At 37.7% G+C, this 12531-nt stretch overlaps 2 protein-coding genes across 3 annotated transcripts in view; both read left to right on the top strand.

Annotated features, from left to right (window-relative positions):
* ARHGDIB (Rho GDP dissociation inhibitor beta) overlaps positions 1-7773 on the top strand; it is a 16436-nt gene extending 8663 nt beyond the window's left edge. For both annotated transcript variants that reach the window (XM_015814433.1, XM_015814434.1), the window contains exons 4-6: positions 4522-4598; positions 5903-5966; positions 7070-7773. In XM_015814433.1, the coding sequence (XP_015669919.1) occupies positions 4522-4598; positions 5903-5966; positions 7070-7269 (341 nt within the window). In that variant the 3' untranslated portion in view covers positions 7270-7773. The remainder of the gene's footprint in view (positions 1-4521; positions 4599-5902; positions 5967-7069) is intronic.
* A 1582-nt stretch (positions 7774-9355) lies between these two features.
* ERP27 (endoplasmic reticulum protein 27) overlaps positions 9356-12531 on the top strand; it is a 16581-nt gene continuing 13405 nt past the window's right edge. The window contains exons 1-2 of the mRNA XM_015814448.1: positions 9356-9440; positions 10407-10507. Of these exons, the coding sequence (XP_015669934.1) occupies positions 9356-9440; positions 10407-10507 (186 nt within the window). The remainder of the gene's footprint in view (positions 9441-10406; positions 10508-12531) is intronic.

Here is a 12531-nt window from a genome sequence, read left to right as displayed (position 1 = left end):
TTGGAAACACAGCTTGTAATATTTGGTTTTAATTCGGCTTTTATCGGGGTTTATTTTCTGTATTTTTGTATTTTTGTATTTTGTAATTTTTTTGTATTTTGTGTATATTATTTGTTTTTAATATGCTGTGAACCGCCCTGAGTCCTATGGGAGAAGGGCGGTATACAAATTAAAATAATAAATAAATAAATAAATAAACTGGTGATTCAGTGATATAACTTGAAGGAATGTGAGGTTCTTGTACAGTTGGAGGGAGGGAATTAAAAGCAGGAGTGGGAGTGGGTAGCCTTCTGGCCTATATCATTCTTCCCCTTAAACCACTATCTAAAAATAGTCCAAAACTGAACTTGTGAATTTCAGATTTATTAGTCCAGTGCCTTAAACAACCACATTTCATTGGCTCTGAGTGAACAACTCTTGTGGCAGTGACTTGAATCCATTATCAACCAGTTTAATTATGTTGGTCTTAGTAAATCTTTCTGTTTGTCTAGTTTATGTAATTATATAAGCTTCTAGCAGATGCCACTGTATTCATTTCCTCATGACCAATTAAAAACACTAATTCTTCCATCTTTTCCTTATAAGGAAGATGTTTCAAGCTTTTGATAATTTATATCAGTTGCAGATGGGCTGGGAGCAGAATGTGATGAATCTTAGAAACAGCTTATTGCCTGTTTCTTGAGATTCCAGGTAGGAGAGGTTTCGAACAGGGGATTTCTGACTTTTAATCTGTCTATTGTCCTAATATTCTTATTTCCTCTGGCCACGAGTTATTTCCTATTTTTTTTAAAGAATTAAAAGTAAAATTTAAAGGGAACTAACGAAGTGTAGGAGGTATCTAAGTAGAGGCTGGATGGCCATCTGTTAGAGATGTTAAAGCTGCATTTTTCATAAAGATCCTACACTCAGCTGAGGATTACATAAGATGATCTATGGGGCTCTTTCCAACTTTAGAATCCTTAATGGATGGTGTGTCTGTGGTGGTTGACCAGCTAGTCTGGGATTAGTTGGAATTAGTTGGTGACACATGGTTGTTGGATGGGATGGGATCCATCAATCTGGGAAAAAGAGACAGGGTTTGGATTATGTTGACTTGATTGGAGTGTAGTGGCAGACAGCAACATCTTAGTAGAGATGGGGAGAGGGAAATAAGGTAGAAAGCAGGGTGGGCCACTCTCTGGGAAAGTGTACTTAGTGGCTAGTACCAATACTGCTTTTTAGCCTCCTTGGCTTAGCTCCCATGCCAAGATATTAAGTGCTCAAGCCATTGCTGCTTAATGCCAGGTCAGCTTGGCATTAATGAAAGCTCTTATGAGAGCCAACCTGGTATGTATTACTGAGACTTAGTGGGTGAGAATGGGGCTCTTAGAAATGTTTCCAGTTGGGCCTGGGGTGTGGCACCAGCTACATCTTCAAGGCAGGGATAGGAGGATGGATATTGCTGTCTGGAAATCTCTTGTGGCTTTCAGAGGCAGTTTTCTGTAGATGTTTGTGTAGCTGGTTCCAAAGAACAGATGGGATTGCTGCTGCCAGCCTCTTTGCTGTGTTATGGCTTTCCCTTCTGAGCTGCATGATGCTTTGACTGGGTTTGGAGTTTCCTAGACCTATGGTACTGGAAAACTTCCCTCAGCTTTCCCTGGATGCAGTGTGTGGTTTAGGAGCTCATGTCCACCTTAGGAACTTCCCCAGGAATTCTCTGAAAACCACTGGTCTGCCTCAGGCATCTGATGGACCCCATTGGACCCCATTCTCCAGACAATGCCTGGAGAAGTTCGTAAGGCTTTAATACCCAATTCAACCTTAGTCTCCTCTTGGAATGAGAGGATGTCTTTAGTATTGGATTGGTCTTTATATGTACCTGTGGCCTCTCTCTGTACATGAATCCTGGAGGGATCCCCTGGTTTTCAGAGGAACTCTGGAGGATAAAATGGCAAAAGAGTTTAAAACTGTTAATCCCAAGGAAGATGGCAGGTTTCTTTGGAGCTCTTAGTGTGGCTACATGATTATTAGATCAAGGTTTCTTGGGAGATGTCATATGGCTGACTTCAGGGGTGATTAATACTTGAGTAAGGAGTTGTCCCTCTGCTCTTAAGGAAACAATAGTCTGCTCTTCCCCCAAAAGCTATTGCTTTACAGTATTGGGTAATTTTTGACCTATTTCCAAATCTTCTATGGAAGGATTGGCGAGGAGGTATTTGGCTGCAGCTTTAGAGGGAGAAATGGATTATCTTTCTGTCTGGATTAGGCCTAAGTTGCTTGTGGATGACCTGTGGTGAGACCAGGATGGGCATAGTGGGGGTGGTGTGCCCCTCCTGGCTATCCTTAATCTCTCAGCAGCTTTGGAATCATGGATCAAGGTATCATTCTAGGCTGGGATTGGGAGAAATAGTGTTCTGCAATGGTTTTCCTCCTTCCCCCAGGGCCAGTTCCAGTTAGTGTTGATGGGGGGAAGAGGTCCAGCCCTTGACCTCTGTTGGAGATGAGGTGCTTCATGGCTCAGTTCTCTCCCTGCTTTTGTATGACATCTACATGAGGCTCTGGGTTATGTCATCCTTTTGCATAGAGTAAGATACTGCCCATATGCTTATGATATCAATTATACATCTCAGCCTCTAGTTGCTCAAGCAATATTATCGAGTCACTGACTCAATGTCTAGAGGTTCTGGGATCTGTATGGGGAGGAACAGATTCAACTTCAATCCTAAACAAGACCATGTGGGTGAAGATGTTGAGGCTTGATGAACCTGGAGATCTTCCACCTTTAGTTCTGAATGGGGTTGCTTTCTGCCAGGCGGACCCAGTGTTCAGACTAGGAACCTCTAAGCTCATGACATCCGTTGAAGAGAAGTTGGAAATCATGATTGAAAGGCTCTTTGCAGAAATCTATCTTGCCCAACTCATAGTCATTCATGCCTTCATCACCTCTCCTTTGGATTAGTTGTGTGGTTGCCCTTGAAATCTACTCTGAAGCTAATAGCTGGTCCAGAATGTAATGTCATGGGCTCATTTTTGTATACCTACATTATACTGTTATTTTATGACCTGCATTGGTTGCCAATAAGCTTCTGGATACAACTCAATGTGCTGGTTATCACTGGCAAATCTCTTAATGGAACAGGGCCTAGTTATTTATGGAACCACTTGTCTCTGGTTATCTCTACCTGTTCTGATAAGCTCTAACAGAGTTGACATGCTCCATATCCCTTGAGAAATGTTATAAAAACTGGATAGCTCTCATCCTTGCTTCCTTTTGTAAGACCTTGAAGATCTAGCTTTTCCTCTCGGCACTGAATCAGGTGGTTTTGTGAATCTGTCTGGAGAGTTTATCTTTGATTGTTCAATTGCCTCTGGCATAATAAATATTTTATAGCATTATGGTTGTTTTAATTATACACTGTCCTGTATGTTGAGAGAATATGTAATATAAATTAGCTAAATAACTAAAATATAGTGGTAGTGGATATAGTCAATCTTCTCACAGCTCAAGTTTTTAGTGTGTTCAAGTACAGCCAGAAGGCTGCCTGCTTTAGATCTCTTCATTTTTGGCACAGCACCAGGGCAATAATTCCTTCTGCATACTTGAGTAACAATCTGTGTTCCTAGGAGTTTAATATCAGCAAGAAGTAGTCACAGTTTGCCTTATATGGATTCTTGCTTGATAAGACAGGAAGTCATGGCTTAGCAAAGCACAGATGCTTCCTCTGTAACTGAAATCTCCAGGGGAAGCAAGTCCACAAATGGTTTGTTGATAAATGCATTATACAAGCTGTGTGAATGCTGCTAGCTTTTACTTACACAAATATGCATGCTGATAGCTATGCAAGAATGTTTCCAGTGCATAGTTTTTTTTAGTTAATTGGAATGACACAAGTGTGCTCATATGCACAAATTCACAGGTATAGATATTTCTGGCTCATTAATGCATGCACTTTCACATTTTATGTTCATTGGCAAGATACTTACTGCATACTTATTTGGTACATCTAAAGAGCATGTTTAATAAATTAAACATAAAAAGGGGCTTCTGTTTCCTTGGAAAAACACTATGTTGCAGTGAAAGAGTAGGAGATAGAACTAAGAAACCTCCACCTCTTTTCATGTAATTTCTAGATTTCTTTGAGGGAAGTTATTTTCTTTATTTGTTTGTTTATTTTTAAACTACCATATGCTGCTTAAAACAAGCATAATACTAACATATATTTGCAACACAGATATACATATGCAACGGAGTGCTGGAGCTGGCTTATATTGGCTTGCCAGAACTGATTTTCTGGAATTTTGCCAGAAAATGGTTGAGAGCAGAGCTGAGCTATGGCACCTAGCGTGCCTATCAGCTATTTAATAATAGCTGTGTGGTAGCAATGGAGCCAGCAGAGCCTTTTGTTAAATGTGTACAAGCACACCACTGCTTATGCATCTGTACGGTACGCCACTGTACTTCAATCAAATGAATCCATGGGAAGAAAGCTGTTCTCTTCCACATCTTTTAACATGATTGATTGGCATTTTTCTCTGTTCCAGGGGACCTTGAAGCCCTGAAGAAAGAGACCTTTGCTTTAAAAGAAGGAGCTGAATATAGAGTCAAGATCCACTTCAAAGTGAGTGACTTTCCTATAGAAATTTTCCAGAGCTGGATTCTATTCCATCCTGCATATCTTTATTGCAGCCTCTTACAGTGCAAATGTGTACATTGCTGGTTCATAAATGTCACATCTGTCAATTTAAATAAGAAAGCATTAACCAAAATAAGAAGTTCACATTGTCTACAGGCAGAACAGCAGACCGTTGCAGAAATGAAAGTATTCCCACTGAATCTTGTATTTTTTAATTCTTTTGGCTGGACTAATTATCATTGCAAAAAAAATAAACTTAAATGAAGTTCCCTGAGGATGGACTCCAGCACGAGTCTGAAAGCTTGGAAGATAAAACTCTCTGGTCCTGGTGACCCACCCAGATTGGATCCTGCAACATTATCCTGGGACACGTATATTCGCCTTCATTCATTAAATGAAATAATACATTATTCTTACATTATGATATATTGTGCAACAAAACTGATAAAAAGGTTTTATTTTTTTTTCTCGTGCAACTTAATTAGAAACAGAAAAAAGAAACATGAATTTGATTACTTTTCTTAAATGGGCTTTTTATTGTTTTAGCTTAACATATATAATTGTTTGAGTTACAAATCTATTAGTATATTTCAGAACAGTGTATCAGAACAAATATTATTACTAAGTGTATTGTCCCAAAATAGATTAGGTTTTTTCCCAAATATATTTAGTCCTAAATATATCCAACTACTGGTCTTTAAAAACCTGTTCATAATATGGCCTTCCCCAAAATCTTTATTTGATCACTAAAATGTAAAATGGTGCTTTTTAACAGATCTGGGCAAAATGCAGAAGTGGTTACACTGATAGGCTAATTTGCTAAAAACTGCTTTATTTCCTCTTTCTCTTAAAGAAGAGAAACCAAAATCGAACAAATATAACTAGTAATTGTGCTGGATGTAGCATTTCATTCCTACTGATGATTACATTAACTCAAATTCTAAATGTCTCACACAGAGATATCAGCAGTTTCATTTATTGTACAACAAAAAACTAGCTGAAGATTTGACATGACTTGTTCAAGCTGCTGTGAGTAATCTATCTTAAATTGAACTATAGGCCCTTATAGTTGAGTGTATGAAGATGTGGGCTGTTAACTTTACTTTTTACAGTATTTTGAATTTAGGGTTTGATGATTAATCACAGGAGCATCATAAACTGAAATAATAAATGAATAAATTATTTATTGTAGTGACAGAATGGTGTTTTCTCCCTACAATATCCCAAAGTAAGGTTAGTGGAATCCTAAATTGAATTACCTTACTTAATAGGCTGTTTTTCTCTTACAGGTAAACAAAGATATTGTATCTGGTTTGAAATATGTCCAGAACACTTACCGGAAAGGAGTGAAAGGTGAATATATGAAATAATTTCTTCTTCTCTTTTCTTCTCTCTTCCATACTTGTAGATGATACTGCTATAAACATAGCCTTGGGTGTTTTTTCAAAAATCACCTTGATGTGGTTGTGCTGAATAGCTCACCTTCAAACTTTATAGATAAAGTGATCCTTTCCCTTTTTGTACAGTGCAAATCTTGCAAAAATCCTTTGCCTCTAAGTTGTAATACAGAGACTATCTATAGGAGCAGAAATTGTTCTGTTGATATTTCTATTTGCATGGTAAACACTGGGCATATAGCTAATTGCCTGAAAACCCCCCTTTCTATAGACATTTGTATGGTATGCTTAGACATCAGAGAGAAAATTCTCTTATATGTATAACATCAGAGAACTTGAACTAACTTGAGCTATCCTAATTTTAATTGCCCCAAAGTCCTTCCTTCCTTCCTTCCTTCCTTCCTCCCTCCCTCCCTCCCTCCCTCCCTATATAAAACTGTCAGAAAAAACTGTTAAGAGGCTTACAGAGCTTATAATAAGATTTAAAACAATAAATTGTATCAACAAAAAAGAAATCACAAAAAAGAAAAAATGTTTCAATAAACCTTCACCCCAAAGGAATAATCAAGCAGAAAACACATTATCAAAACTGAAAGTTCTCCATTCATAGCACATCCATTCTCATGACCCTTTGAAACAGTCAAGTTTTAATGACTTTCTGAAGAAACAACAATCTGATCACTAGGGAACTTGAAGGAGGTTGTAAATCTATGTGAGAACACTGAAATATGGAAACATTTAATAATCTTGTAGGATTTGGGACATTTTTACTGCATTTTGGAGTTTGGGGGATGCTATTGTTGTTATTCTCTATCATATAGAGAATATAAATTAATTAAAGTTTGTTCCAAATTCCTTTCTGGGATAGTTTCTGTGTGTGAGTTGCAGTAGCAGCTGCAGATAACTCTACCGAAGGCTGATATGACCTGAATTCAATCCAGGTGGTGGAAAACTGCAGTCATTATTACATTGCATTTTAAAATCATTTGTGTTTTGTGTTCTATCCTATTCTGTCCTACCTCCTGATACACTGATTTTCTATGGCTTGTTTTTTCCTAGTGGATAAGGCTGTATTCATGGTAGGCAGCTATGGGCCACGGCCAGAAGAGTATGAATTCATGACACCTCTTGAGGAAGCACCAAAGGGCCTGGTGGCCCGAGGAAACTACTGCAATAAGTCTCTCTTCACTGATGATGATAAGCACAACCATCTCACCTGGGAATGGAACTTGGCTATTAAAAAGGAATGGACAGAGTGAATTTTACCTGGTTTTCTTTTTTTGCTTCTTCTGCTGCTTGTGCTTATTCCAAGTGTGTCAGTTTCTGGCACATGCATGCCATGCTTCTTCCACATAACCCAACCCTTTTATTGTCAAAACAAATTTAGCCAATAGAGGCTATTGGAGAGACTCTGTCTCTCCTCCTGCTACCTTGAAAATAATCACACAAAAACCAACAGGGACAAAGCATTTCTCTGGTTGCACAGGATCAGTTCTTGAAGTGCCTTTGGTCAGAAGATACACAGTCACCAACTTAAGCCAATTGCTATCATGGCACATCGGTTGATTGAAAGAGAGTTGGCTTTGGAATTTCTCTTTCCCCCTGCCTTATATGAAAAGTTCTGTCAGCGGATAATGTCTTGTTTAAATCTGTTTCCCAGAATTGCATATGGAGTTGCCTTGTCTAGTAATATAAGATACAATTCCTGACCTGGTCTGTAAAGATAACAGTGTCTTTGAAAATAAAGCCAATTTTGTCCTTTGCTTCAGAGTAAGCTTCTTGTGTTTCTCACAATACATAGATTTATTTTGCCCTTTACACACAAGGGATATCAAACTTCAATTCTTGCCACACACCTCCCCTGCCCTCAGATCCAGGCACTTTAGTCTTCTTGCCTCATTTTAATAGTTTAAGGAATAAGCAGATCTCTAGTGATTAGGATTATACAGAACATAATGGGTATTGCCCCAGGATCACTCTCAGGGTATTATGAGAAGTAGATTGTACAGAGAAATAAGTTGGTTATATCGGTATATGGGTCTATTTTTTATTCTTTTATTTAAGATAGGTTTAGGCAGTACATTTTGGTGCCGGAGAGGGGGGGGGGACCTTTTTTAAAATGGCCAGTGACAACTCTGAACCTGTAGAGCTGAAATGTTTGGCTGGGAGTTTTCTTTGCAGGAGGCTAGTGCACCTGTGTAACATTTTCTCCTTTAAAATATGAACCATTTTGCCACAAGAAATCAACAGTTTGCTCTGGATTTTGAAGTTTGATCTTGGCTGTGCCTGAGAGACCTGCAAAATCAGGGAAGGGGATGCATGTGCCCCCCCTCCCCCAGTTGCAACCTGAGAGGTAGGGTGAAACAAGAACTTGTTGATGATTTAAGGCTACATTCAGAATCACAGAATTAAGGAACAAAATGAATAAGCAAACAACTTGAAGAATGTTCGCTTAGGCAGAAATTACTGGGATTCTGTAAGAGAAAGCACTGCTCATTTCATAGAAACCTAAAATACAACAATGGGAGATGGTGAAGGCAAAATGTGCATGAGATAAGAGAGGTTAAATAAATCAGCCACAAAACAAATTTTTAGGAAAAAGATTTTTTAGACTCTCTAAATTCCAGTCCATAAGATTTCTGGGTGATATTAGTAAAGGCCAGCAAACAAGTACAAATAACATCTATGAAAATAGGACTGCAATATTTAACCAATTGAAAATATTTGTTTCAATTGAAAATATGTCTGTAATGAAATTGGTGATTTAATTCTTATAATTAAAGTAGTGCTATCTAGTTTCAAAGATAATGAAGTTCTAAAGATAATGTTTGACAACATGCTGGTATCTCTTCCTATGCAAGCTTCTTTGAGAAGGTTTCTTTCCCTTTCTCTTTCCTCTGTGTCTCACCAGGCACCAGTCAGTGGGCTGGAATTCATGACAATATGAAGATTTATTCAATTCAAAATCTATAGTGATTTTTTAATTAAATGAACTCTTAAAAAACGGTTTTAATGCTAGCCAAGGATTCCTGGTTGTACAAAAATAAGCAGCAGAGTTTTGTTTATGTTAACTTACCTGAATGCTAGTGTTTTTGCTTTTTATTTGCTAAGCTATGAAAATGGAGCTTATCTTACAATGGAATAATAAGATTTATTACACGAGAGGAAACATTTGGGAGTTCATGTCCCCACTAGTTTCTTATCAGAAGAAAAAAAAAGGTACAGGTGGCCATTCCCAACTGTTTCACTCCCACAGCTTTTGGGAGCTGATTAAATGACAGTTTTCAAAGGTGTTTTTTCCTGCCAGAAACAGATGAGCTGGCAAGGAGAAAAGAAGTCAGAGCAATGGAAAACTCCCTCTTGCATACATTTCTTTTCTTCAGTGGTGTGTTCCTGTTAGGATCTGGAGAGGAAAATTCTTCATCTGAAGGTAAGAAAACCTGTCTCAAGTTTAGAAAAGGGGAAAGTGAATAGGCCAAGAAACATACCAGTGGACAAGAAGAGCAACATCTAAATCAGCTTTCTGAAGCTGGTGCTGTTCAAAGGTACTAGAGTCCTGCCTTCACCACCTGCAGTAAGCATGGCTATACTAGCTTGGATTAAGGAAGGGTAACCCATCTGAGGGGTACTGTGGGAATGCTATTGTAGTAGGCAGCACACTCAACTCCTAGCTAAAACACAATTCTCAATACCCAAGAAAGTTAAGAAAATCTCAGGGAAAATCAGAAGCATGATTTTCCTAGGAAACCTTGAAAAAAGATTGCAGCACAGACTGGTCCCCTTCATTGGTATAATCACGTGGGATCACCATAAACCCAACTGCTATTTGTTTCATTCCAAATTCCTGTTTATTACGAAATCACTCAAACAGCAGTCTCAGTTTTCATGGTCGGAAATAATACCATCGATCATAGTAAAGCAATTCATGCTTTGGTCTTGTATTGGAAAAAGAGTTCACAAAGAAGAAGAATTCCAATTGCATAAAAGAAACACTAAGAGGAAATATATTTGTCATGGATAAGACTTGAAGCCTAAATGCAGTTAATCATCCCTCAGCTCCATCTGTCCCTTAAAAACCAGATGGAACAAGCAGATTTCCCCATCTGAAAGTAAGGCCTTACTTGAGAAGTGGAATTTTAAACATCCGGTACCTCATCCAGGAATGCTCCCTGCTGCAACAGTTCTTGCTTCAAGGCAGGCTGGCACCAAAACCAGAAAAGGACATTTTTCTATCGGTTATGTTATTCCCAGGCAGTGTTCAAATATGTGAAAGAACAATTTGTCCAGGTGAAGATTTGCTGACAGGAATATTCAAAGCAGGTTGTTATGATAGTGGGCAGAAATTGGACCATAAAAAGATGCTGGCTAAACAGTACTTTCCTTCTATTTCCTCCAGGTACTATCAGAGAGGAAAGGGAGCCTGTGCTACTGGAAGATATCCCAAGTACTGCAGCCTTCATTGATGGAGCTGAGGTGGCAGTTGTTGGCTTCTTTCAGGTCTGTTGAAATGTAACAAGATACTGAGTGATTGGTTTTACAGAAAGGGCACAATGGTTTGCATTATGGTTATTAGCTATGAATTATAGCTTAGTACATTGTGTCAACTATGAAAAATGTGTTTGATTTCATAAACTATATTTAAGGGAACCATATTTAGTATGCTATATCACCCCCCCCCCCCAGAGATAGTTTATTTTGCATATAAGTCTCTTATAATAATATATAATATATTGAAGAATATAGTATTAACAAATATAATTTACATTACAGTATGTATCTGGAAGCTTAAATACTAACAGCTTAGTAATTGGGGATCTGAGGTAGTGTTTCTTAACCTCAGAAACTTTAAATATTGGACTTCAATTCACCTATGCATCTTAAAGTTGCTGTGTTGAGAAACACTGATCTGAGGGACCATCTTTCTTGTGGCCATATTTTGAAGTCTGCCAAAGGAAATTTTTGAAGATATTCTGGCTGGCCAGTTTCAGTTTTCAATCCCACAGAAAGGACTTTTTACTCATTGCTTTAAAAAAGAATCAAGATTTATCTTTTTAATTTAGACTTTTAAACAGTCCTTCCTACTTTAACATTATTTTGAAAACAGCTTATTAACATTCTATATTATTATTTCTCTATACTGTTTGTAAGGACTTAAAAATGCCACAGAAGTTTTTTAAACTAACAACTTTTTGCTAATTGAGGAGCTCATTGTGGGAAGTTGGAAAGGTATAATTAGCATGTTAGAGAATGCTGTGATATCAACTGATCCAGGAAAGATTCATCTGCCTGTTACAGGGACGCAAGACAAATCCAAGTTAAAAATTGCCGTATTACAGCCATATTTTCCAGCCTGCTACCCTCCAAGATGTACTAGGTCAAAAACATATGGAGGACATCAGGTTAGGAGAAGGCTGCATTATTGAATCAGTGCCAAACTAACTTCAAGGGCACATAATATGCTCGTCTATTTTCTCAACATGTTTTCTGAAGGTTGTTTCTCATAATCAGAGCCAGCTGAGCACATGATACCTTCCTGCAGCTGCCAGAGCTACAAGAGGGTCTCCCCCCCCTCGCAGTCTCCTCAAAGGGCATCAATAAATCCCATTACACATTATTGACTTACAACTCACAATCTCGATCCACATTGTTTGGGAATTATGAAAATTATAGTCCAGTTTATCAAACAGGTGTGAAGTTAAGGAAGGCCCATGTAACAAGAACGTGTGTGCACATTAGACATTTTACTACTATGGTTTTAAAATGGCAGAAACATGCTATTCTTTCCATAAAGATAATCCAAAACATTTTGCTATTTGAGGGGGAACCAGAATCCCATTTCCTGTACCAAGCATATTATATCTGAATGTAGCTGTACCAAGCATATATCTGAATGTAGCTGTACCAAGCATATTATATCTGAATATACCAAGCATATTATATCTGAATGTAGCTAAATAAAATTGACAGCAGTGATAAAATATCTCAAGAATGCTTCTCTCTAAAAATAAAAATACCACAACAATAATAAACAATTTGTAATAAACCAATATGCCAGTTTTAATTGTCTAAAGTATGCAGTTTTATTCTTATTAGAAAAATTACAGCAAATTACAAATGTAAAAGACCTTTCTGAGGTTTTGTGTATTTTAAGTGATCTTAAATGCATCTTCAATGGAGTCTGTGAAAATAAATAGCCACCAGATGTCAGCATTCTCCCCTTAAATTGCTGCTAAGTGTCAAAGTCATAGCCAAATTGGAAGAAATTCTTACTGAATTACAACTTTCATTTAGTTTAGAATATGTCTTGCTTTCATTGTATGTTGTATTTTTTAAATAAATTCTGGTCCTCTCCATTTTGCCTTTCCTCTGCACCATCTTCCTATTCCTGTCCTCTTTTTGTTTTTTCTATCTTTTCCTCCCACTACATCTCTGTAAAAGAATAGCCATCCTACTCAGAAATGCTGTAGGGAAACTGTAGCCCTTTAGATATTATTGAACCACAATTACCAAAATCCTACCAT

This window comes from Protobothrops mucrosquamatus, unplaced genomic scaffold, assembly GCF_001527695.2.
Source record: "Protobothrops mucrosquamatus isolate PMUCROS unplaced genomic scaffold, P.Mucros_1.0 scaffold251, whole genome shotgun sequence".
In the NCBI taxonomy this organism is placed as follows: domain Eukaryota; kingdom Metazoa; phylum Chordata; class Lepidosauria; order Squamata; family Viperidae; genus Protobothrops; species Protobothrops mucrosquamatus.
Note: the sequence above shows the minus strand (reverse complement) of the source record. Positions and strands in the feature narration are given on the sequence as shown.